Here is a 26,061-nt window from a genome sequence, read left to right on the forward strand (position 1 = left end):
CCAGGTCTCTTTTGATCTTCCTCTGAACAACCTGAACTTTCCATTCTTCATCATCCCTAAATTCTTCTAGGTACTTCTCAGTAATGAATCTGCTTGTAATCAAATGGTTATCATACTCCCTCGGACAACTGTGAACTGGTTTAAATGATTTTATCATAAAGGTACGGCTATCACCAACTTTAGATGCCCTTATGTAAAAGTCACAAGCTGGGAACTTGCACCCAACCACCACAAAATCCTTGCAATTCTTCTTGAAGTGATATGAATACCCTTTAACAACAACCCATGATCTTAAAGCCTTCCTAAACTGGTCAGCAGAGACAAACCTCATACCAAGACTTAACACAACATTCATGTTCTCCCTGTATTGAGCACTTGGATCAGGCCTCTCATTGTCTGAGCCATGTAGACTTTCCAATTCATCGTCCAAATCAGGAGCTGGTTCATTAAATTCTTTGAGGTGCTCTTCGTCCAGCTCTTCGCCTACTGTAGATTGTGGCTCACTCATTGGTGAAGATTGTGGATCATTTGCATTTTGAGGTTGTGGCTCATTTGTTGGTGCAGGTTGTGACTCATTTGTTGTTGCAGGTTATGGCTCATTTATTGTTGCATATTGTGGCACATCAGTTCGTGGCACGGATTGTGGTTCATCAGCAAACAACGAGCAATCCTCATACTCAAGTGACACATCCTCACCTAGACTAACAACATCATTTTCTGAACCCTCAACATAATCACTATCATCGGAATCTTCAACATCTCCAAAATCCATTCTTGTCCCCATATACATATCATCACTAACGTATTCATCTTCATCAGCATCACTAACAGACCCATTGTCATGCATCATTTCAGCCCCTACATTACCCTGCATCATCTCATCCCATTCCTCAGCATCCCCTTGAGCAACAACTCCATCATTAGCCCCTACATTACCCTGCATCATCTCATCCCATTCCTCAGCATCCCCTTGAGCAACAACTCCATCATTAGCCCCTACATTACCCTGCATCATCTCATCCCATTCCTCAGCATCCCCTTGAGCAGCAACTCCATCCTTAGCCCCTAAATTACCCTGCATCATCTCATCCCATTCCTCATCAACCCCTTGATCAGTAACTCCATCCTTAGCCCCTACATTATTCCTCATCATCTCATCCCATTCCTCATCATCCCCTTGAGCAGCAACTCCATCCTTAGCCCCTACATTACCTTGCATCATCTCATCCCATTCCTCATCATCCCCTTGAGCAGTAACTCCATCATTAGCCCCTACATTACCCTGCATAATCTCACCCCATTCCTCATCATCCCCTTCAGCACTAATTCCACAACTATCAACCCCTTCCACAACATGCGGTGCAGCATCAGTCATATCCACATTGAGTGGTGGGCTAAGGGATTCAAAATAGATATCCCATTCTGAATGATCCTTGTTTTCTATACACGTGAAGGCTACGTTCTTATCATCCACTATCTCTTCATATGAGATCTCACCAGTTAAACCAATAACATGATACCATATACAACATCCATGTCTACACCCCAAGTCCCTGTAATACCCTAAAAGCTGAAAAAAGGACAACAAATCTTTATCCACATCAACCTCTGCCACATCCCCTCCAACATACTCCATAGAATCATCATACGATGACCATTTCCCCCCGTAATGAAGTACCAGGGTTATAAATTCAGCCATAACCTAAAACCAATAACACGTACACACATTCAGTAATCGTACTAAGCATACAAAAACATAAATCACAACTTGCATCAATGACATGCAATCAACTAAAAGGGAATGGAAACAACAAAAAAGCTGCTCAACAACTCAAAAAATACGATAACTTTATCATCCAACACAGACGAAAACCCTAAATCGAACAATAAAAGCAAGAACGATAAGTTATAGAAGGAAGAATTTACCTTGTCTGGCACGTCAACTCAAGCAAGCCCCCTCAACTTCCCTACTTGCGATGCAGAAACGAGGTAAGAACCATGCCCTTTAACACGAAATTACGGTGTAAAGCCTCTGACTTGATGCTCTACTACTCGCTTATAGTAATTTACTTCAATAATTTGTTGTCATTCATGTTTGTACTAGGGCTGGAGTTCGTAATGTTAGCTGGTTTTGTAGAGAAGATGAAGAGGAGTTAGAATATCAAAGGCCAGGTGTTTAATGGGTTTTTAATTTCAATTTATGCCCTTTTATATTTTTAATTTTTCTTAATGACGCAAATACCCTCGGCCACGTCATCGCCCCTGGCGGAAATTCTACCGTTTCCGCGATTTTGGTAACGGTGTCAACCACGAGTACCTGTTTGTAAAAAAAAATACCACAGGTACCACATCGCAAATCGGCGAAACCACAGGGTAGTTTTTTATAATTAACCCTATAATTTATAACTCATATTCTAAATAACATAACATATGTTCTAAAAAACATAACGTATGTTCTAAAGTTTATAGTTTGTGTTCTAAAAATTAAGTATAATGTTCTAAAAAATCAGTAGATATCTGGATCATTTTTACATTTGTTCTATAATATAATTTATAACTCATATTCGAAAAAACATAACGCATGTTCTAAAAAACATAACGTATGTTCTAAAAAATATGTCGTACGTTCCAAACTTCATAGTTCGTGTTTTAAAAGTTAAAATATATGTTCTAATGTATGTTTAAAAAAATATAATTTCTTATATAAATAAAATATTAATATGAAATTTTATTAAAATATATAAAATATTTTTATTTAAAAAATATTATATGGATCATTTTTGCATTTGTTCTATAATATAATTTATAACTCATATTCTAAATAACATAATGTATGTTCTAGAAAACACAACATACGTTCTAACGTTTATAGTTTGTGTTCTAAAAATTAAGTATAATGTTCTAAAAAAATTAGTAGATATCTGGATCATTTTTGCATTTGTCCTAGAATATAATTTATAATTCATGTTCTAAAAAACATAACGTATGTTCTAAAAAATATGTCGTATGTTCTAAACTTCATAGTTCGTGTTTTAAAAGTTAAAATATATGTTCTAACGTATGTTTTAAAAAATATAATTTCTTATATAAATAAAATATTAATATGAAATTTTATTAAAATATATAATATATTTTTATTTAAAAAATATAGTATTAGATTTTTTTTTAGCATCAGATGCACTTAATAATATATAAATAAGAATTGTATAATGAATAAACTAAAGCAAGCGTTATTTTTTAAAAAGCGTATTTTTATTTAAAAAATATAGTATTGGATTTTTTTTAACATCAGAAGCACTTAATAATATATAAATAAAAGAATTGTATAATAAACAAACTAAAGCAAGTGTATTTTTATTTAAAAAATATAGTATTGAATTTTTTTTAACATCAGAAGCACTTAATAATATATAAATAAACGAATTATATAATAAATAGACAAAAGTAAGTAGCCCAGCGTTATAAAGCATTTGTGTTATACTTTTCCTATACCTTAGTCCCAGGTTCAAATCCCCCTATTCTCATTTTCTTAATTTAATTTTTAATTAAAGGTACCAAAACTACGTCGTTTCATCTTGTTCTCATTTAAGGGAGGATTCTCACTTGATCCCTCCCCTATATATATATATATAACACAATCATACTTTGATATAATAGTATTTCATATGCATATCATACACTCAATGTTTATTATTTTAGGACTCTCTACTCACTTTGTGTTTACTTATTTTTATTTGATTCATCCGGCTTCTTCATTACAATCGTATATCCTATTTATAAGCGTGTAATGTCGTGGATGAATTTTCTGGAATAGTAATGAATAAGCTCGGCATGTGTTTTTTCTTGTAGATTCTAGAATTCATTTTTTTGATCCACAAGTCGGTGGTTGATATTTATAAAAAACGGAAAGGAGTAATATATATGAAAGACCACTTTGGAATTATTATTATTAAGGAAGTGAAACAACTTAAATATTGGTTGGTGCAGAATGGTTCTAAATTTTTGAAACTTTGAAGTTGACATTAATTAAAACTTGAAACCTTTTTTGTTTTTGTTATCATAGAGTGTTTGGTATTCTATTGGGATATGGATAAGGATAAAGGCGGTGATAGGGATAAATACAGTAAAACCTCTATAAATTAATAATGCTGGGACCATGAAATTTCATTAATTTATAGAGGTTATTAATTTATCGAGTATAAAATTAGTGATCTGGTCCCGACTTGGGCCAGACCACTGATATTATACTCGATAAATTAATAACCTCTATAAATTAATAAAATTTCATGGTCCCAACATTATTAATTTATAGAGGTTTTACTTTAGTTGGGATAAGAATAAAAATATGATAGTCGAGAATTATTATTAAATGTTTGGTACGTGGGATAGAAATGTGGATAAAATTTTACTATTTTAACTTTATTTAAACAACATAACATTAATTTGAGGGATAAGATGAACTTTTTCATTCTATTAAAATCGCAGTAGTTTATTTCATCTCCTTATACCACCCCTCCTGAGTATAGAATTTGAGGGGATAAGATGTTTATCCCTCATCCGTCTCATTCTTCTATCTCCCAAACGAACATGGGATAACTTATCTCGTGTTTTTTATCCCTATCTCACCTCTTATATCCCTTCTAACAAACACCCCCATCATAGAATAGAAAAGAAAAGAAAAGATTGAACAGCGGGTATAATAAAACTAGAAAGGGGAAAATAAAAAAGATGAGATTATCTAAACTAATTAACATTATTGGAATAATTTTGTAAACATTCTAATACAGAGAATGAAAAGAATTAATGAAGTAGAAGAAAGAATAGGTAATTAATTAATTAATGTCCCAAGACAACCATATTAGCATCAGCAGCTGGGTTGAGAGGTGCATTAATGGCGACTCTGTTAACAATTTTGTAAGTTTCATCAACATCATCATCGAAGTCGTCTTCCCCTTCATGCATCACATTATGGAATGTGCAAGCGGCTTCGTTTTCACCTCCACAACTTGCTGCTGCTTCCCCCATTTCCACAAACAATAATGACCAAACCACAATTGAAACCAAACACAACACTATTATTCCTCTTCCTCTTGCCATTCTCATTCTCTATTGCTTCTTTCTTTTTATCATTTCTCTGCTTTCTTTCACAATTTAAGCTTCTCTCCTTGTTCCTAAAATAACCTTTCTTCTTTCATTTACTATATTTACAAACAGACTAGACCTCTTCTTAAGCCATTTTGTTTTTGCCTCTTCTATTTTTAATCCTTCCTTTGTGCACTTTTTGTTTCCAATAAACTTGCAAATCTCGATCACTCCAAGATAGATCTTTTGCATATATACTAAAACATGAAAGAAAGATCAAACAAAACATAAAATACCCAAAAGAATTTAGTAGATAAAATTAACAATGCTCTAACAATTGAGATTTTACTTCTTTTAGTATACCAAAAATAAAATATATGAGCATCAATCCACCAAAATTGAATAAGCAGAGGCCTCAAATTGGTTTTTGCCTATAAAATAAGTTCTATAGGTTCACAGTTCACAATTAAACCTTCAAAATTTATGGGGCCAAGCATTAATTTGGCCACAAGTTTTGTACGAAAATGATATTGATTCTTTTTTTTTTTTTTGGCCTTCATAGTTTTTGCCTTAGCTCAATTTTGTTATTGTTCAAGTAAATACTGATTAACAACGAACTGAAAATCTATTGATAATTAACGACTACAAGATTGAGCTGGGGTAAATTTGTAGCTTAACTTCAAATCCAAGGGTAGGCAATAAAATTGCACAAAACTTCCTTTATAAAATATAAATTTTCACCACAATTTAGGACCAAACATATGATATTGCCATTATCATCTTAATTTATATAGAAGTGTGTTGATTTCAGTGATCAGTCACATCAGCAATGCAAGAAAAAACATTTCAAACCACTAGAATGAATCCTGCAACTTAAAAGGATTGATTGTCTGGTAAAATTGGTAGTCAAGGCTTCAAATGGCACAATATAGTCGATGCTGCTATCATACTAGGGGTGCAATTCACTGCACTCATTTCTATGCCCTGTTCTGTCAAGTTGTTAATACTTGTTTGTGATGGAAACAGAAGCCTTAATACCTTTTCAGCAGCAACCATTTGTTTTTCTTGAAGTTCCTTGCTCTGTATGAGTTCCCTGCAACGTAATATGCTGTTAGTCAGGGACGGAGATAGGGGTGCTCCGGGAACCACCCTTGAGAGAGGGATGGTTCAGCCCCCGTCTCCACAATAAGGGGCTGCCGGGATGCAAATTGGCACCCCAGCTTTTTAAGTCCATATTCGCTCCTGTTGTTAGTTGCACAGGCCAGGACTCATAAGCAATTGAAAAATAATCAAAATCTTCTAGTAATCAACAAGAAAAGCAGATGCTTCTTTTGTAGGATGATCTTACATAAGTAATGAGGAAAGATTTGTTGGCGTGCATGCTTGAAACAGAGCTTCAGGAATTATAGCTGAACCCATGAGTATATTAGGCAGCGAAATGTATGGTATCTTTGCTTTATAGAGAATCAACCATTCAGTTAGGAGATGGGCTCGGTAGGCAACTACACATGGCAAGCGTGCTAACTGCAACTCCAACGCCGCTGTTCCAGAAGTACATAATGCAACACTACTGGCCTGAATGTTTTATTTAATAATAATATATCCATAAGAAATGGGATATCACAGCATATAAAAGCATCAGATATAGGCTCTTCAGAACATCTCACAAGGAAATTTTAGCAAGAACCCTAGGTGCATAAAAAAGATAACAAGGGAAAAGAAATTTAAATTATAGAATTAGAGGATTCAGACAGTATAAAACCGGATAAATTACAAAACTGGTCCAATTGAGAGACTCGTTTACATATTTAGACTCGCCACAACACCTCTTACCCAACGAAAGACTTTCAAAGTTAACTTTCCCGAAATATCCTTAGTATATATTATCCCTTAACATATTTTGTCAGGAACATTATTTGTACGAAGACAACTGCGGAGTGATTTTATGCGGTTTTGGGGTTTAGTTTTTTTTAGTGATTTAAGACCTTATTAGGGTTAGAGTTACGTTAGAAACTTATTTGAGATTTGCGTGTTTGAATGTTAGAAATCCTCTTATTTCAGCAGGAAAATAATTTAGCAATCATAAAAACCTTCTATAGTGGAAGCAACTGCGGGATTGGAGGAACTGCAAGACAATTATCTTCACAGTTTTTTCATCTGTTTAGCGGTTGCATCAACTGCTAAGCATTTTCAGCTTATTTTGTTTAGCCGTGCGAAGAAGTTTATATCTCCGAAGTAGTTTTGTTTTTATGTTTTCCTCATACCTCCTTTCCGACCTTGGCCGTTGAATCGCAGCAAAATGGCGAGATTATCTAAAAAAACTATTAACTATAAGACGGATGTTGATTCCTATAAGACCTCGATCTAGGAAAGAGCAAATGTTTGAATCTCATTTGTTGTCCCAGCCCCTCGTCCATTAAACTTGTAGGGTTTCACTTAGGTCTCTCATAAGAGATCATTTATGGCATAAAAGATGGAGAGCTATCCCTTTTTTCTGGGATTGAATACACGAGAAGGTGGATGTTGCATCAAAAAACGTAACAAAAATTACCCCAAAATCGTTTCGCAGTTGTCTGAGTACAAAATATGCTAAGTGATAATATATATACTAAGGGTAGTTCGGGAAAGTTAACTCTGAAAATGTCTAGTTTGATAAAAGATGTTGTAATGGGTCTAAATATGTAAACGGGTCACTCAATTCAGCCAGTTTTGTAATTTACCTTCAAAGCCTAATGACTAATTACAAAAACAAAGGGCTAATCAGTCGTTAATACTTAATAGCAGCCAACCTTTTCAGTAACCCTCCAACTAGAAAAAGTAGTAACACTACATTTTTTCTCTACCTAGTACATAAAAAGGCGTAAAGAGATTTAGATGCCCTAGAGAGAAAAACTAGCTAGAAGCGAAAGTGTAACACGACAACAACGTTTACCGTTGCGCCAAGGCTCGCCCTCTCTAGAAGCTAAAGTGTATTAATGCAAATTGACTGATAGCTGCAATCAGTTCAAATCACTTGTTAAAAAATTTTAGTCATTAACAGTAATATCAAACCAATCACTACAAAGTCTATAACTTTGAATTTAGTACGTTAGTGATGCAAAATTTAATGGACAGCTTTTGGCTTCAATTTAGAAGTTAATATACCTGTACTTGGGAACTCAGTCATCCATCTTAATTACATCTAAAGCCTAATTAATTAGAAACTAAACATAAACAATATTAAGACACTGCTTACCACAATAATGAACATTACAATTGACAAAATCTTGACAGAATGGAATCGAGAATTAACCCAACTCTAATGCGGTTTGACTACTGACTGGGTTCATTCGCACGACTCCTTTCTTATCCTTTTGGCATAGATAAGTACTACCAGGAGTTCATAAATTCCTAGTCGCACGTCATGCAACGCCCTGTGCAACCCCGTTTATCAGTTGCTGCAATTCCCACTCACCTCATTATGTATTTCTCATTTCGTTCTAATTTCTATCAGCCTTAGCTAGAAAGAAGAGTGGGAGGACTTACGCTAAATGCATCATATTTCAAGTCCAGTTGTCCGCCAGGAATCAATATAGCAGGCACAGGCCACTTATGAATGAAACCTCTTACATAATTCTCCACATGCTGGTTTGGTGCCAGGTGAATGACTGTAATTATTTCATGTAAAGAGTCTTTTAACTGTTTCATAGAATCAGAAAAAATGGAAAGCATCCGCGTGACTTCTTGTAACCTGCTTCCGGGTAGCAATGAAATGACAGTGGCACCTGTCCAATGAAAAAGCTCATAAAGTATTAATAAGAGATGAAAACTGAATTAGATATGTTGCCAGCAGAAAGAGATTATAAATATACATGTTTAAGAAGATTTAACAATAAAAATGGAACATTATAATGAAATCAAGCTCCTTCTCATATGACTTGCCAACTTATTATTAAATGGAGCCTTTTGTACTGCAAAGTAGGCTGTCACTCCTCTGGACAAAATAAATACTCACAAATTCTCATTTTACCTGAAGAAATTGCATGTTTGTTTAGGAATTTGTCACCATTTCCCTCTATTTTGCATTCACGCAGTGAAGTTTGCGTTTCCTACACATGATAAGAAAACTTTGGTGCATCAGCAGTTGATCAACCTATAGAGCCAGCAAGTTCTTACAGAACATCAGCATTTGAGAACAATAAATTATTACAATGGGCAGATAAAATGGCACAAACGTGTGCCAAGCATGGTTTGTATAGAACATCAGCATTTGAGAACAATAAATTCATGCAGCAAGCTTTCACATGGAACTTAGGAAATGAGATAGTCAAAAAACGAAATCTAGAAGCCTTTTAAATATTCTACGTGTTGGAGATAAAAACAAACCAAATTGAACTTAAGAACATCTTCTAGAATGGGGTGACCCACAAAGGTTGCATCCAATCCATTTGATCTGCAGGCGGTTTCCTCAAATGGAAGTATGCAAAACACATGATCCACAAAAGTTGCTAAGTTTTTGAGTCTTGATTCTCCTCCTTTCCATGCCCAAAATGAAGGAGCCACATAATGGAAGTGTGCAGGACGACTATTTAATTGTTGCCGACTATATCTAGCTGCAAAAGCATATCTCCAATCCTATAATATAATTGTTACATAAGCAATAAGCAAAAATTGGTGCCAACGGAAAAAAATCATGTTACCTCGTAATTGCTTTAGAAGACGAAAAGAGAATCCCTTGGAGTCCACAGTTACAACAACATGGGGTTGAAATAGAAGAGCAGCTTCAGTTGTGGTTTTTAACTTCACCTGATATTGAAATTCCAGTTTTAATTAACTTTTCAGAAGGGGCCATTTCATGGAAATTCATTGGATGATTTGTTTCCCACTGCTCACTCTGATTTTATTCAGATGTGGTAGCAACTCCAATATTCCCATTACTGCAATGTCCTCCATTGGGAACAGAGATTCTAATCCTTCTTTGGACATCATGAACCTTATACAAATGGTAAAACCAATTTCACAAAACCACATCAGATAAGAATTAATAGATTTCAAACCTACAATCGAATTTGTGCCAATCAAGAGAAAAAAGGAAATCCTCAATTATATTAAGTTTATAAATTAGAGAAAACGTTATATTTCCTATAAAAAAGAGAACTTAGTCCGTACTAAGATCAACTAAAAGACTGGAGTACGAGAGCATGATTCTTACTACAGAAATGTCATCTATATCTTATTATTGGGCAAATAAACACATATACACATCAGTAAATTGAAGAATAATTTCAACTGATGAATATAAAATAGAATTAAAAGTAAAAAAACGTAAACATAGAAGCTTTAAAAGTCCTAGCTTACCCTCCAACACCGGCAAACCGGACAGGAGTAGGAGAGAGTTTCTTGAGAGAAGCCATAAGACGAGAACCAATAGTGTCACCAGAAGCTTCCCCAGCTACAATGAACACTCTTAATTCCCCATCTTTACCAGCATTGTCCAAAACAGTTCTACTTGACAAAGAAGCACATCTTCTAAATAGCCTCGGAAATCTCTTTTCAGGCCCACTGCTTACTATTGTCAGTGCTCTTGACAGCATTTTCAACATTCACTGAACAACATCAAAAGTACAGAAAGCTTCATGAAGCCTAATCAATGGTAATTTGCCTAAAAATTGCATATCACCATAACTAGATACTGGCTTGAATTCAGCCCAGATTAAGCTAACGAATTATCATCAGTAATTAAACATGATATGGAAATTAATGATAAGACGAAAATAATTAAGTGGACATATACACCAGAAACAGTAATTAAAGACCACAAAGCCGATCAAGAAGCTGCGCTTCCGGTAATATATAAAAAGAAAAGAGAAAAGCAACAGATCATAACATACTGGAAGTTTGTAAAAGAGGCGGGAAGAGGAGAGGACTGTATCGAAAATATGAGCTTTCGAAGAGAGAAGCAAGCAGACTAGCAGAGTGCCTGCTGCTGAGTTGACAAGGAAGGATAGAGAGAGTTGAAGTGGTCTAATTTGAATTCCAATGGGCTGGGCCGGAATTGGGCCGGGCCGGAATTGGGCCTGTAGAAAATACAAATGGACATGAACAAAGGGTAAATTTCACCAATGGTGTACAACCTTTGTCCTATTTCACACTTTGGTGTACAACCTTCAATTTGTCTCCTTAATATGCACGACTTTATAGGTGACCTCCCACTATAGTATACAGCCGGTTAAAATGACCGGTCAACGCCTGGTCAACATGCCACCTTATCATTTTTTAACTCCAAAAAATAGAATTGTGGGACCCACTCCTTCTACAATTACAAAAATATCCTTATTCCTAATATAATTACTAAAATACCCTTATACAACTCCATTGATTCCCTTTCCCTCCATTCCTCTCTCTTTATCTCATCTCTCTCAATCTTATTTCTGATAATTTTTGTAGATCTCTCAATTGTTCAACTACTTTTAGATTTTTGTTAATTTTTTTTTTAGGATTCTTGAATGGCATGGCCTTGGGGAATAAACTTGTCTTTCTCGTGATATTCATCATATTCCTCTTAAACCAATAATTTTTTCTGACGTCAATGCTTTTTTTGCGAAAACTAAACTGGGTTGAAGTATAAATTGTAAATTGTAAATTGCAGGCTTTTCTCTCATACGTCATCTCTTTCTACTATGGTTATTAATAAGTACAAGGTAAGAAGCAACATTAAAAGCTTCAATCTTTCTAGTAATGGATGTAGTGCTGGGAAAGTAGGAATTAATTTATTTAAAGAATTGATGGCCATAGCAGGTGAAGCTTTGAAATCAAAAATTACAACAATTGGTCCCTTACTTCTTTTGAGATGTTAAGTTTATTAATTTTCAAATAAGTTTGCATATCCAACGTTCTGCAACAGCTTCTTCAGCGGAGGAGAAGTTCGATACGGAGGTCGCGTTTGCATCTCGGACGTGCTGCAACAACTTTTTCATCGGAGTAACGGTTTGATACGGAGGCGATGTTTGCATCTTCGACGATTCAGCAACATCACCTTCAGCGGAGGAGAAAGCATAGCTCCGGCATATGGGTAAAAGAGGAGATGATGAAATTGGGTTGGATAGGTGTGGAATTTGATCACTAAAGGCAGCCAATATGAATCTGAGGTTTCAATATGAATTGGGTTTGCATATGGTAGAATATACACTAGAGAGAGGAGCTAGACAGAGAGAGAAGTTGGGGGAGGAAGAAAGATAGGTTTTTTAATTAGGAGAAAATAAGAGGGTGTAAAAGTAATTTTAATTGGTGGTCCCATAATTCTATTTTTTGGAGTTAAAAAATGATGAGGTGGCGCGTTGACCAAACGTTGACCGGTCATTTTAACCGGATGTACACCATAGTGGGAGGTCACCTATAAGGTCGTATATATTAGTGAGACAAATTGAAGGTTGTACACTAAAGTGTGAAATGGAGCAAAAGTTATACACCATTGGTGAAATTTACCCCACGAACAAATGGATTAATATATACCCAAATTAACTTTTGGGATGTCTAAATAATAGTTATATTTTATTTTATTTTTTAATAATAGTGACCTAGAGTTCTAACTTCTAATCAAAACGAAAGTGTAAAAGACTTCAAGGATATAAAAGAGCCTAGAGTTCGTAGCGAAATCTAGAAGACTGATTATGACTACACTGAAATGATGCTAAAAGAAAGAAATGAAGTAGAAATGCTTGCATTAAATTGAATAAGATTGAGGGTTGACATCATTGAGAGACTATAGCTAGAACTTACAAGTTGGAAGTTGATCAAATTGAATAAACTAGGTTGTAGAATAACTAAAGTCCGTAATTGGAGAATTTTTTGAATTCCATTAGGATTGAGTTTGATTTTGATTTGATTTTTCTTGATTGGTTTGAGTTGGATCCTTTTCTTTTCGATTTCTTCCTTTAAATACCTTCCATGCTTGAGCCAATAACTTCCATTCCCCACTACTTGCTTGCCAACTACTCACGTTCTCAACAAGCTCCTTCGTGCAATAAGTTCTATAACTGTTTTCTTTGTTAGATCCATCTGGCTCCTAATGAGATCTCTAACTACCCACGACCGGTACTCCTTGCCTTATTTGCCACGTTCCCTATTTCTGCGGACGTTGACCCCTCTTCGTGACCACTCATGGGTTTTTCACCATCTCATCCTTGAATTCCTGTTTTAGCCACTTTGTTCTTAACTTACGTTGTTTGCTCTTGTTGGGCTTCATTCTCGGGCTCTTTCTCTCTTCTTCCTCTTTTAGGCTCCTTTCAACTTTTATCCCTCCTCAATTAGTTCCAACATAATTGTAAGGGAAATACTGTGTCACTCAACATGGAACTCATTTCTACACAGCCAACCAGAGCATGCACTAAATATATCAGGTCTAATCAATTCCCAAAAGTGGTGATAGAAACTCGGATTTAAGCCATCCGGTCCCGGTGCTTTATCGGCTTTCATTTGGAAAATAGCAGTAGTGAACTCAGCATACAGAAATGGTGCAGTCAATGCATTATTCATAGAAGGAGTAATAACTTCATCTAAGATTTCCACAACAGAATAATTACTAGATTGAGTAGTAGTGAAGACAATACTGAAATATTGTTTTATAAGAGAGCCCAATTTAGATTTACCTTCCACAAATATGCCATCATCCCCTCTAATCCGTTGAATTAAGTTTGTGTATGTCGGATGCGAATACAAGCATGAAAGAATTTAGAGTTGCAATTGCCCCCTTGCAACCAGTGTACCTTTGCTAGCTGTTTAAGAGATATCTCCTCCTCATATAGTATGTGCTCCAGCTGATTTTTTGCATCCATGTATTACTTAATATCATTCTCCAAATTGCTAGACCAATATCTAGGCATCACATACTTACAGTGCCCGATTTTTTGAGAGATCCGATTGCGGTCCTCAAATCCCCACTGCTCCATCAAGGAGGCACATGAAGAAAGCCGCGAGACAACAGTGGCCCCTCGGCCAACACTCCATCAACCCCGAACCATCTCGTCAAAGCCCTCCTGAAGCAGCCAGCCCATGTCAAATTTAAATTTCATGTTCCTCCTCCGGCTAGGTTGGAATGTAAATTCAAGGAGAAGAGGAGAGTGATTAGAGTAAGAGGAAATTAAATTTGAAAGTTTATAGGTACCAAACCGTAATAGCCATGAGTCTGAACAAAAAGCTCTATCCAGTTTCTCCTGTACCCTGACAGTCATGCCACGACCTCGCTCCCAAGTAAATTGATCTCCCTCAAGAATCAGTTCCCGAAGCTGACACTACATGATAGCATCAGAAAAATTATTCATAAGGGAAGTTGGATACGGAAGACCCCCTTCTCTTCTCAAACTGAGATAGAATGTAGTTGAAATCCCCAATTATGACAGTAGGCAACATTGAGGTAGTAAAAAATTGATTAAGAAGCGCCCAGGATTGCACATAATTACTTCGATTGGGTTGGCCATAGAAGCAAATCAGTCTCCATTCCCCAACCGTGAGGTCTGGCATGCTAAGTTCAATATGGTTGTCACTATAACTCGGAACCTGTGTTTGAGAAGTATCCTTCCATAAAACAACCAGTCTGCCACTGTGACCTCTACTATTAACTCCGAAGATACCACTGAAGTTAATTCGGTTCTTCAAAGTATCAATTCTTTTATTATCACACAAAGCTTTAATTAAACAAAGAACAGATGGAGAATGAGCTTTAACAAGCTCGACAACATTTTGAATTGCCCGAGTATTCCCCAAACCCTGACAACTCCAGCTAATGCAACTCATTGCGCTTGGCGGGCCTGAATGTCAGGCCTTGTCATATCAATATGAGAAATAGGAACCTCTTGCTGTGTTTTGGTTTGAGCAGCTCCACTGCTTGCATTCTCAGAATTTCATCCCAAAACTAAGACGGCTTCCTCCCTGCGTTGTTTACAGTCCTCAAGAAACTCAACACCCTCCTCCTCATTCTCCATATCCATGTCTTCCACTGTTTGTTAAAGGCTAGGGTTTCCACCCTTTGTACTGTCCTAATTGCCCAGATTTTTGGAGTTGGCCAAGATATTCCATATGTTGTTGTTGGTCATAATATCTCCCAATATAGTGGAACTAGTGCATGTTGGAGTAGTCGGCATTAACACTCTAGGATTCGGGTCAGCACCTCCTGAAAAGTGGATCTCCCAAGAAAATCCGAGTTAAGCACAAGTGGTGGGTGACCAACTTCATCAAAGGAAATGTCTTTCCAGTAGTCTTTGACGAAGTTAGTCACCAAATAACCTAACCCAAGTGACCCACGTTTATTGCTAAGCATGCTACGGAAACAAGAAAAAATAGCATTCACATTATCAACTGGTTTCCCTTGGGAAATTCACCAAAGCATAAAGACCTCATCGGTAGAGACCTTGTTGCTCTCTTGCTCACCCAATAAGTTATGCGCTATAAACCATGGGCGAGGTTCAGGAGCGGATCCCGTAAAGATCTAGGAGTGGAAGTACTGGGGTGAAAATGTTTGTCCCCGGTCATATCTTCCCAGGCTGTTTTCGCATCCATGGGTTTTTCAAAACTCGAAAGAGCCCCATTAACATTTCTGACACCCACATAAGGCGCTATGGCCGATTCTCAGAGGCGAAAGGGGCGTCCCCTAACCCGAAAGGTATAGAGGTCGCTACTTATTGGCCCCTTCCTTTTTAGTGTACTTAGGAGGTATAGCTATCATAAGCGATAGTCTTTTTTATGGCTAGATTATACCAGTCTTGGACCTACAGGATTTTCATGAAATCCTTATCCAATCCTAGAGACGCTAAGTTATATAGGTCAAAAGGGACTCGGGGGGGAATGACCTTGTTCCATAAAGCGGGCATACCTAATTCCCTCTTCCTTACATGTTAAACCGAAGGGTTAGCCATACTTAACCCGAAGGGTGTCGATGAACTCGACGTCGGAATCGTCGTTTTCCTCATCCACAATGGCTTTGTCTTTTCCTTTTCGTCCCATAGCTCCCTGAGATTAAGAAGAGTAACCAAACCAGAAAAGTTAGAACATATATATACACGGAACTAGTTAGTAGTACTAAATTACCCAAATCATAAACTCGCAAAGCATGATTAATCCTAAAGTTAGGCATTTAGGGACTAAATTGCAAGGTTTGGTCCCTAAATGTTGGTAATTAACTCCTAAATCCTAATTGGTGCGAAATTAACGAGCCTCAGTGACCAAAACATGTAGTGCGGGTAAGATGAAAGCCCATTGACAAGTTTTCGGCTATAAATAACATAGTCGATCTTTGAAGCAAAAATGGAGAAAACACCCAAATTGAAGAGTTTTTCCAAAAATCCTAAATTAGAAGTTCAAATCGTACCCAAAGCATGTAGAAATCACTAACAAACAATTAATTTGCCAAACAATCAAGGAAAACTAGAAAAATGATAAAAAAAACTAGAAATCCTAAAACCTAGGTTTAGCTAAAAACGAAAAGTAAAGCCTCTAAACTAGAAACTACAGTTAGAATCATGCTTGAAATAAAAAATAGGTAAGATTTCATACCTTATTTGTTGAATTCGGGTGAGAAACAAAGAATTGGGGTTTGGGTTTGGTTAGAGAGAGAAAGAGAAAAGAAGGAAGAAGAAAGAAGGAAGAAAGAAAGAAGGTAGGTGAAGAAGAAGAAGCGGGATGAATTTCATCCCCCATTCTTTTAATTTAATTTAATATTATTTTTTTAAGAGTTCGGGAATAGTTTTCCTGAACTCGGCCCCGTCTCGGCCGAGCTGGGCACTAGGGGGTGAAATTTCGCCGCCCTTTAGCTCGGGACACCAAAAAATACCAAAAACGATTTTTTTATTTTTTTAGAGGAAGAAATAAGAAAAACCAACAGGAAATTCGATTCAAAGAAAACAAAAATTGAAAATGAAACAAACAAAAATATTCAGGAAAAGTAAAAACTGAAAAATAAAAGAATTGTTCATTATTGAATCAAAAAGCCGGAAAACCCACCTTTCTCCCGTTACTCATTCCTTCCTCTGGATCTTTGGATTCTTCTTCATTGTGCTCGGAAGAGAACCCTGTAGCCTTTCTTGCATGTCCTTGTTAATATGAGCCACCTAATTGCTCAGATCCTTGCAGAAAGCTTCATTATTGGCAAGCCTGGCTGAAATCTCTTTCAGGAGAGTCACCACTTCATCAGCCTCCTTGGAACATGGCATATGACCTTGGATTTTCTGCTGATATGGGGGCATGCCAAGCCCCTGCTTTTGTGCTCCTAGATGAACCCGCTTGGAGGCCTTAGCACATTCTGATTCGAGCTCTCGTATGATAGGTTCGGGTGCTGAGGTCTCCTCCAATTGTTGTTGTTGTAGGAGTTATAGTTGTTGGGGTTGTAGGTGTTGAAGTTCTGACTATACCTCTGCTGTCCCCTAACATAGTTGACCATCTCCATCCCATCTCCAGCGAAAGGGTTGCCAACTTGACATTCCTTTCCATGGTGGTCGCCGCCAAAATGCACGCAGGTGGGAGGTTGGCTGAATTTTACCAACAGGACGTCCATCTTCTTGCTCAGCTCTGTTACAACCAGGTTCTGATCCTGATCTTCTACAGCAAACACCCGCTATCTTGAAGGACCAGCAAGTTTCTCCTCCTGCCACTGCATACTCTTCCTTGCCAGCTTGTTGATCATCTCATATGCCTCTGTCGTAGTCTTCCTAAACAAGTCTCCACCTGCAGCGGAGTCTACAATAGCTTGGTTAGTAGGCGTCAAACCGTGATAGAAGATGCTCACTAACTAATGTTTAGGTATATCATGATGAGTGCACATGTGCAGCATCTTCCTAAATCTGGTCCAGGATGCATGGAGCGCCTCGTGCTCGGGTTGGTGGAATGAAGTGATTTCACTTCTTAGCATCACCGTTTTTGAAGGAGGAAAGTAGTAAGAGAGGAACTCCTTCTCCAATCCCACCTATGTAGTAATCGACCCGGGCTCTAGCGATCTTAGCCATTCCAAAGCTTGCCCAGTCAAAGAGAATGGGAACAGTTTTCAGTCTGACAGCATCTTGAGGGACTTTGTTTGTCCTTGCGGTGTCTGCACACATTAAGAAGCGATCCAGATGATCATTCGGGCTCTCCTGCACCTCTCCTCCGAACAGTCCCGCTTGTTGGATCAAGTGTATTATCCTCGACTTGATCTCGTAGGAGTTGGCTGGGATGTTTGGAGCCATGATCCCAGATAAATGCTGGTGTCAGTGTGGTGCCAGAATCTCGCTCATGGAGCGGGTATCAGGGCCTGTCTCAATAGTGTTCTCTGGATCTGCCATCTTGATAGGTTCGATAGTCTTGGCTGGAGTTGCTATTCTCGATTTGCATGATCCTGCGAAGGGTACGTTCAAGTTCAAGATTAAGAGGGACACAAGGTAATTCCGCTGATCAAGTATGCCTAAGCTAAAAAGAAAAGATAACTAAATAAACACGATTTCCAAGAAAAGGAAAGCATAATTACATACTATACATGTTTGTCATATAGTCTACATAATTACAAAGAGATACTTAGAACTGTTTTTGGCAATACAGAAATAAGTAATACAGATTTCTACAATGTAACAAAATACAACTGAATAGATTCAACATACGAAAAAGTATAGAAAAGGTATAACTTAATCTATTTAACATATGAACAAGTATAAAAGGTATAAAACAAAAATTATAAACAGAATGAATGCCTAAACTAACAAATTCGACCTTTGGTTCGATATTACAGAGAAAGTAAATCCCCGGCAATGGCACCAAAAAACTGATGTACCTCGGAGCTATCGCCCAACGAGACTCACTAAGGGATAAGTGTACCCCATCATTATCAAGTAATAATCTGGATAAGTCCAGGTATCGAATCCACAAGATTTACTCCTGTAAGTATCAAGCTACTCGGTTTCTAGTGTTATCTAGGCTTGGGGGGGGGGGGGGTTTAAGCTACTTGGTTTTGTTTTTATATTAATCTACTCCTAACTAAGTTATTCTACTTCTAGGTGATCTTTTACCAATGCAATTGCCCCGAGGAAAGCGTGGTGATACGATAATATTAAATTCAACCTAATTCATTAATCAAGTGAAAACCTAATATGAGTCGCTTTTGCCTAAGGCGATTAACCCTACTTATCCTTCTATGGTTTCTAGCGCGTGATTCCCTTGTAAGGCCGAAACTAGCTATAGTTTCTAGCGTGTGATTCCCTTGTAAGGCCGAAACTAGCTCTAAGGCTCAGTAATTTGGGCTTAATCTTCCATTGGGTTGTCAGCTCGGCGCGAGCTGGGCGCCAGCTCGTCTCACTAGTAGTGCCAGCTCACCAAGTTGGCCTACAAAGGCCAGTTCGATGAGCGACAAATGCCTAAACGCACCGAGCGACTACCGGGGGTCCCCGAGATGCGATTTTCACCCGAAATTGCTCCTATTTTGACCTGCACACGCATATAAACTCCAAACGACGTCAGTTTAAAGCTGTTGGAATTTAAGGCTAACGTATGGCAGCGGAAATATAAAAATTTTAACATTTTTCCATTAACCCAAGATCCGTTAATCGTTATTTCATATAAAGAGGGATAGAAGGAAATACCTTTTGATGAACTATCTACCGTTGCAAGCGAAGTGCCCTCAACTCTTACTCCGAGTTCACGAGCAAAAAACAAACACAACCTAAAATCAAGTTAGATATCAACCGTATAAAAGCAATCAAGAATAGATTGCCTCTAATCAATCAACACAAGATCAAGGAATAAAAGAAAGAGATGAAAATCAATTGAATGGAAGGAAGCGGTAGACAATCTCGTCCTCAAACTTGTGGGTTGAAATTCTCTCTCTCTCTCTCTGGCTAGGGTTGGCTGAAATTTACATAGGAGGGGGGTATAAATACTCTCTTGTATCTAAACCCTAGTTAGATAGAATTAGGTTACTGAATAAGAATTTAATTCGGAATATAATTCTTATTTATTATCTATTAATATATCTAAATATAAAGATAATAATAATAACCTTATAGGATAATAATAGGAGTAATTTTAATCTCATTAAACCTCCTAACTTATTTATCCTTTTATTAATTTAATTCACAATCATAATCTAATTAGAATTGTTAAAATCAAATTAAATTATTTATGTATTTTCATACATAAAATCGCTCCCCTCTCTCTACTGGGCCTTAGTGGACTCAGTTGGGCTTCCATCAATTAATTAACATCTGTTTCTCTTTTGGGCTCCAAGTCTTATGTGTGACCCATTAGGTTCTTATTGCTTCTAGCCGTATGCAACTATTAAATTAATTTTCACAGAATTATATTTAATCGTTGCATAACGGAATGAGTACGCGAAATGTGATTAGAAAATCCGAAACATTCCCCCAGAGCTATAAGAAGACATGTTGATTCTGTCGTTGACCTTTCTGTATTAGTTACAGTATAATTCGATCCTTTATCAACTACATCCTTGAACTGAATCTTATGACTATGGATAATGTCAAGTCACATATAGCGAGACGTTCGTTTTACTTGTACAGGCCGAGTCAACTCCAATTAGATAGGTTAAGTGAAATCTGTATTTCAAGTTTTAAGCTATCACCTTGCAAGGATTTAGAGTCGAGTCTTTCACAAGCGATCCTTGGACATATCTCCCATTTATCGGGAGTGACAAATGCTCAATCCAATGTATAATTATCCTGCAATTACTTCCTGTGATACCCAACGTTTGCCGTTCACACCCCAGAGTCATCTCTGTTATGGATCGTGTTACAACAGGATCAAAGCATCACATTCCGTAATCCAGAATCACTAATTAACATTCCTTTGAGTATGAGGATTACTTATACCTATTAATACCAATAAGATGAACAGGTGACAAGGATGATGTTGGTCCCGTGTGATTAGTTCCAATGGGGGGGGGGGTTAGGAACTAATCTAACTTTTTCAAATTTAATTAAGCTGACTTAATATATTTTCTTGAGTTTGTTAACTCAGCTTTGGTCAGCACGGCCGATTATAGTGTAAGACAGCTTTAGTCAGATGTTGACTAGAACTATTTTACATATGAGTTGGGAATTGACACTATTGTGGTCAGCTTCCAACTCAGCACTCTTATTTACTCAGTGTCAATTTAAACAATTTATATGCTTAGTAAATATGACAAGCAACACATACAGATATATATATATAGAGAGAGAGAGGTAGAGATTACTCAGTACGACTTATCCTGGTTCGGCCTCTCCGCCTACTTCTAGTCCCCAGAGTCCCTCCGGGCTTTTTAAATCCAATACTGAGCTCTTTAAAGGTAGAGCACAAATCGTTTACAAGGCAGTTGGATATGCAAGAGTACCTTCCTCTATTCGTCTACTCAACTCCTACTAAGTGCTATAACCAAACACCTAGATTTCTCTACCACTAAGCACTCAACACCGAGTACTCAGCACAACACTCTCAATTTTACAATTGATACAAATTGTTCTTTTCGAATAAAGAACACTTTAGATGATTATAGGAAATCAATCTAGCTTTTACACAAGAATAGAAGTTTGGTGTAAGATCTCTTTTTGGCTTTTGTGTGCTTTGTATGTATACTCTTTTTGTTCTTGTTGCAATCAGCTAATGATCCAAGAATGATCATATCCTTATATAGCTGAGGTCTGAAGCAGAAATGGTTTGAACTTTGGATTTGTCCGTTAATCCAAACGGCTCCTTTTTGAGACAAGTTCTGGTCAGCTTCAGTTTTGCAGACCAATCCTGTCGTCTGAATTCCGCAGGCGTCAGGTTTGTCTTCTTCTTTCAGATTTCATCTTCTTACGCCAGTTTGTCTTTTTGCTAATCGAACAGTTGACCCATGCATCTCGAAATTGGCTTTTGCATAATTCCAAGGTTCTGGATTGGTGCGGACAGTTGTCGAATCTTGTCTTTTAGCAAACGGATCATTCATGCTGTCCTGAAGGTCATTCAGCTTGACTTTAATGACCATTGTCTTTGATTGTCGCCAATTCAGATACTGAGTTCTCTTTTACTCCGCTTCCATGGTCAGCTTCGTTCTACAAGACATAGTTCTCAAGAAGACTTTTCTACTTTTGATACTGAGTTCCGTTCCACTCAGCTTCTTGATCTTTAAGCTTCTGTTCTGAAGATGACTTATCTTCTTTCACGCTGAGTTCCACTCTACTCAGCTTGTGCTGTGATCTCATGCTGACTTCGTCCTGTCTTACTTTTTATTTCTATTTATATTTATATTTATACTCAACATTGAACAAACATATTAGTACAATTAAATCAAAGCACTTAAATTTAATTGTCCCTTAATCATGGATTAACTTAAATAATTTTGTCAAATCAAAATCATGTGGAAAGGTGTTTCAACAAACTCCCCCATTTTGATGTTGGCAAAATATTTAATTGATGGAACTCAGCATTGAGATTCCCCATGATTGAAATTCTTTTTATGCTTCTGAAATTGCTCCCCCGTGAGGGTTGCATCTATTGACTTAACTTAACTCTAAACCTTCTAAGATTCAATTGAGTAAAATTAAGGCATGCTTATACTTACTTAGTTCAATTCTAGACCTTCCAAGATCTAATTCAGATGAGCCTAGGTCAGCTTTTCAAAAGAGGTCAATGTGTGGAATATGTTTTGACTCAGTTTTGATACATGGTTGGTTTGATAACAGAGTTATGGGAAAAAATTTCAGAGCAGATGTATCAAGTCTAATGTGTACTGAGTTTATTCCTTTTTCTTTTGTTTGTTTGTTCAATTAAGACAGATCAGCATAAAACACAATACGTAAGTAAGCATCGCATACGATTAATCAATTTGGAATAAAAGATGCATAATTTTATAGATAGTCAGCAAGACAAAATACACAGAACAAATACAAGTCAAGAGTGAAAGCTAGCAACCTAGCCAAACTATTTCTTCCTATTGACTTGGACATGGGCAGTATTGATTTTGCCTTTTCCTTTTTGTTGCTGCTGACTACCAGACGCTTCTCCTGCATGCTGAGTTCTATCAGCTTGTACTTTCTCCCCCGTTTTGCCACCATCGGGCGGAGGAGGAACGAAGGTGTCGTTGAGAGCATCACGAGTCAATCTCACGGAATAAGCCTTAAGCCTTTTCGTGATTTCTCTTAGACCATCAAAAACTGGAATACCGTCGTCCAAGGTATCACGGGGAATTCGGATGGAGGCACGGAACATACTCAAGATATATTCTTGAGATTTTCCTACCCATGTAATAGTGTCAGTTAGCATGGCATAAGCTTGATGGTACATTTTAAGCAAACCCGAATCATAAAACTGATGTTGAGCATTCGTGTGGCGCACATGTTTGTAGGTGGCTCTGGAGTATTGCAACAGTTCGTTTGTCTTGAGTTGATCAGTTTCCATTTCCTCTTTACTCAAGTTGAGTAGACGGACAGCTTCGCTAATTTGTTCGACCGAACATTGAGAAGTTGAGGAGATTAGCTCGTGAGTGCCGGTCAGCTCAGAGTTCAACTTGGTGAAATGTTGATTCAACTCAGCAGAGGTAGCATAGCCCGTGTTGACTGCAGAAAGAGCATTAATTTGGCCTTGAAGGGAATCCATGTGATTCACCATCATTAACTGTAGTTCGGCCAGCTTGACGATGGATTCTTGCTTGGGTTGCTATGTTTGGACCGTTGCCATTACACTTACCAGATCTTTCAGACCCTTGATCTCATTGAGGAGCTGAGTGATATATGAGATTTGTGGTGACTCAACATTTGCAGACCCAGCAACATCGGCATGAGAAGTATTCAAATCCTGAAGAATAGTTTGAGCGGAGTCAATAATGCGACGCCCGGACTCAGTAGCATGAAGATAGGCATATGTTGTTTCAGGAATTGGCTCAGTTGCCGGAATTCGTGTGGAACCAGAGGGGCCAGCATGGTCAACAGCTGGGCTTTTATTTAGGTCAGCTGCAGGAACTAACTTCTCAACATTTTGTGATATTGGAGTGGACGGAGGTGGATCAGCAGAAATATTGGCCTCCTCAATGTTGGTTTGAGTTGGTGCAGGAGGAGTCAACTCAGGTTGAGCAGGATTTTCCTTTGCATGCTTTTCATGTTGAACAACTTGGACTTCGAGCTCTTGCTCGGTAGGGATTGGATTTTCCGGAGACTTGGCTTGTTCTTCAGGATGAGTAACAGAGGCTTGCTTTTTCTCAAGTTCTTTTGGAGAAGGCTCAGTAGGATTGGAGAAGAATTGGAACTGCATGTCCGATAGATCAGTAATGGGATCCCGCAGAGGAGAATCGTCCAGAAGGTCAATAACTGGCGATTTGTAAGCCTTTTTCTTGAGTCGCCTTAATCTCTTAGCCTTTGGAGGAGAGGGGTCAGCTCGGATAGAATCAAGAGATTCAGAAGGTGAATTTACCCCTAGGTCAGCATGTTCCTTTGCTATGGGCTCAGCTTGTTCTTCTAGGATCTCAGTATGTTGCTCAATATTTGCTGTCTCCTCAGCATCAAACTGACCTCCAAGATTACCCAACTCTTCTTCATCTTGGTCAGCATGGATTTTCTCAAGATCAATTTCTTGACTCTTGGCAAAATGTGAATCATCGGAGATCACGAAACCAAGGGGGGCAGCATCAATAGGACTTATCTCCAAAGATTTCTTTTTCTTTTTCTGCAGTGGTTGCTCTGGAGTTTCCTCACTCTCTTCTTCAAGCTCAACTTGTCTTTTTCGTTTCTCTGCTGACTTAGGTGTGTCCTGAGTTTGCTCAGCATCAACTTTCTTCCCCTTTGATACAATCCTGATTTTCTTGGGAACAGCATTAACATCTTTGCAACAGGTTTGAATGGCTTTCCTTTTCTTTTCTCGCTTAGTTTGGTCAGCAGGTTCAGCCATGGCGTTCTTCCCTTCCTTGGGTTGCACATCCTGTACATCATCAGCTTCCTCATTTTCCTCAATGACCCCTTTTCCCTCTTTGGACTTAAGGGGTTGGTCGTATACTAACCCGAACAGCAGAGCCGCTGTGATTTCAGTTCCGCAAGACTCAGTCTCATTAATCAAGTCTTTTTGATGATCTTCCAGGATTCTGGTAATGAGGGATCCCAACATGAGTTTCCCAGTACTTCGTTGAAGTGCACCGACAAGAAACACCGGCATGTTGAGTGGTTGATAGGTCAGCATGTGCCAGATGAAGCACTGCTTGAAGTTTGAAGCGGATGATGCGGAGTTGATTTTTGGGAAGATAAAGTTAGTTAGCAGGTAGTGAGCCATCTTTTGATTCTGACCCATACATGTACTAGCTATTTCCCCTTTGTGATCCTCCAGCTTACAAAACGTCACGACATGGTCAAGTTTCTCCTTTGTGGTTCTAAATTCTTTCCCTTTGGCTGGCAGGTTTAGCAGGGTTGCTAGATAAGATGGGGTAATCGTTATCTTTTGGCCTTTGACATGGGTTACAAGATGGTCAGCATCTTCTTCATCAACACAGAGGTTGGAATAAAATTCCCTTACTAACCTAGGGTAGGCTTTACCAGGAAGGGAGAAGAGTCCAGCCCATTCATTTTTCGAGATCCATTCACAGAACGGTTGCTCAGCCGTTACGAAGCTCGGAGAAAACCATCGACAGCGAAGTACCTCATGGTTCTTAACACTTTTGTAGACTTTGAGGAAAAACTTTTCCTTGGGCTGCTTGTCCTTCTTTTTCTTCTTCTTTTTCGAAGAGGTTGCGAGGTCAGCTTGAGGGCTCTTGCTTGGAGTTTGGTCATGCTGAACTTGTCCTTTGGTGGGTGTCTCGCTAAATTCCTGATGAGGAGGAGATTTTGGGTTTTCATCGGAGTGATTTCTGTCGTAATCACCGCCGGAGATATTCTGGGAATCCGACATGTTTTCTCAGAGATTTTCGAGAGGTTTTGGGATTTGGAGAGTGAGAGAGATGAAAATCTATTTGCCAAGGATTTTGAGTGTAAAGAGTGATATGTGGGAATTCTTCCAATATTTATAGAAGTTCGAATGATCCTAAACGTTTGA

The 26,061-nt window shown here is 37.9% G+C and overlaps 1 protein-coding gene across 2 annotated transcripts; it reads right to left on the reverse strand.

The window, feature by feature from the left end:
- Positions 1 to 4,734: 4,734 nt before the first annotated feature.
- LOC136231313 (probable lipid-A-disaccharide synthase, mitochondrial) lies at positions 4,735 to 11,078 on the reverse strand. 2 transcript variants are annotated; one of them, XM_066020659.1, is made up of 10 exons: positions 10,953 to 11,078; positions 10,420 to 10,667; positions 9,955 to 10,054; positions 9,762 to 9,867; positions 9,448 to 9,674; positions 9,092 to 9,170; positions 8,608 to 8,846; positions 6,431 to 6,657; positions 6,121 to 6,175; positions 4,735 to 5,339 (listed from the first exon to the last, which is right to left on the reverse strand). In XM_066020659.1, the coding sequence occupies exons 2-10, from the start codon at positions 10,662 to 10,664 to the stop codon at positions 5,310 to 5,312; spliced, it is 1,308 nt and encodes a 435-aa protein (XP_065876731.1). In that variant the 5' UTR covers positions 10,665 to 10,667; positions 10,953 to 11,078; the 3' UTR covers positions 4,735 to 5,309. The 2 variants fall into 2 exon arrangements, with proteins under 2 accessions (XP_065876731.1, XP_065876730.1); XM_066020658.1 differs by lacking the exon at positions 4,735 to 5,339 and having other exon boundaries at positions 5,370 to 6,175.
- Between the last annotated feature and the right edge of the window lie 14,983 nt (positions 11,079 to 26,061).

Source organism: Euphorbia lathyris, chromosome 5 (genome assembly GCF_963576675.1).
Source record: "Euphorbia lathyris chromosome 5, ddEupLath1.1, whole genome shotgun sequence".
NCBI classification, from domain to species: domain Eukaryota; kingdom Viridiplantae; phylum Streptophyta; class Magnoliopsida; order Malpighiales; family Euphorbiaceae; genus Euphorbia; species Euphorbia lathyris.

Coding starts and splice junctions, on each gene's coding strand:
- LOC136231313 (XM_066020658.1), bottom strand. CDS start 10,664: ATGTTGAAAATGCTGTCAAGAGCACTGACAATAGTAAGCAGTGGGCCT. Junction 9,171..9,447: donor ATGTTCTTAAGTTCAATTTG/GTTTGTTTTTAT, acceptor TATCATGTGTAG/GAAACGCAAACTTCACTGCG. Junction 6,658..8,607: donor TGAAATATGATGCATTTAGC/GTAAGTCCTCCC, acceptor TAAAACATTCAG/GCCAGTAGTGTTGCATTATG.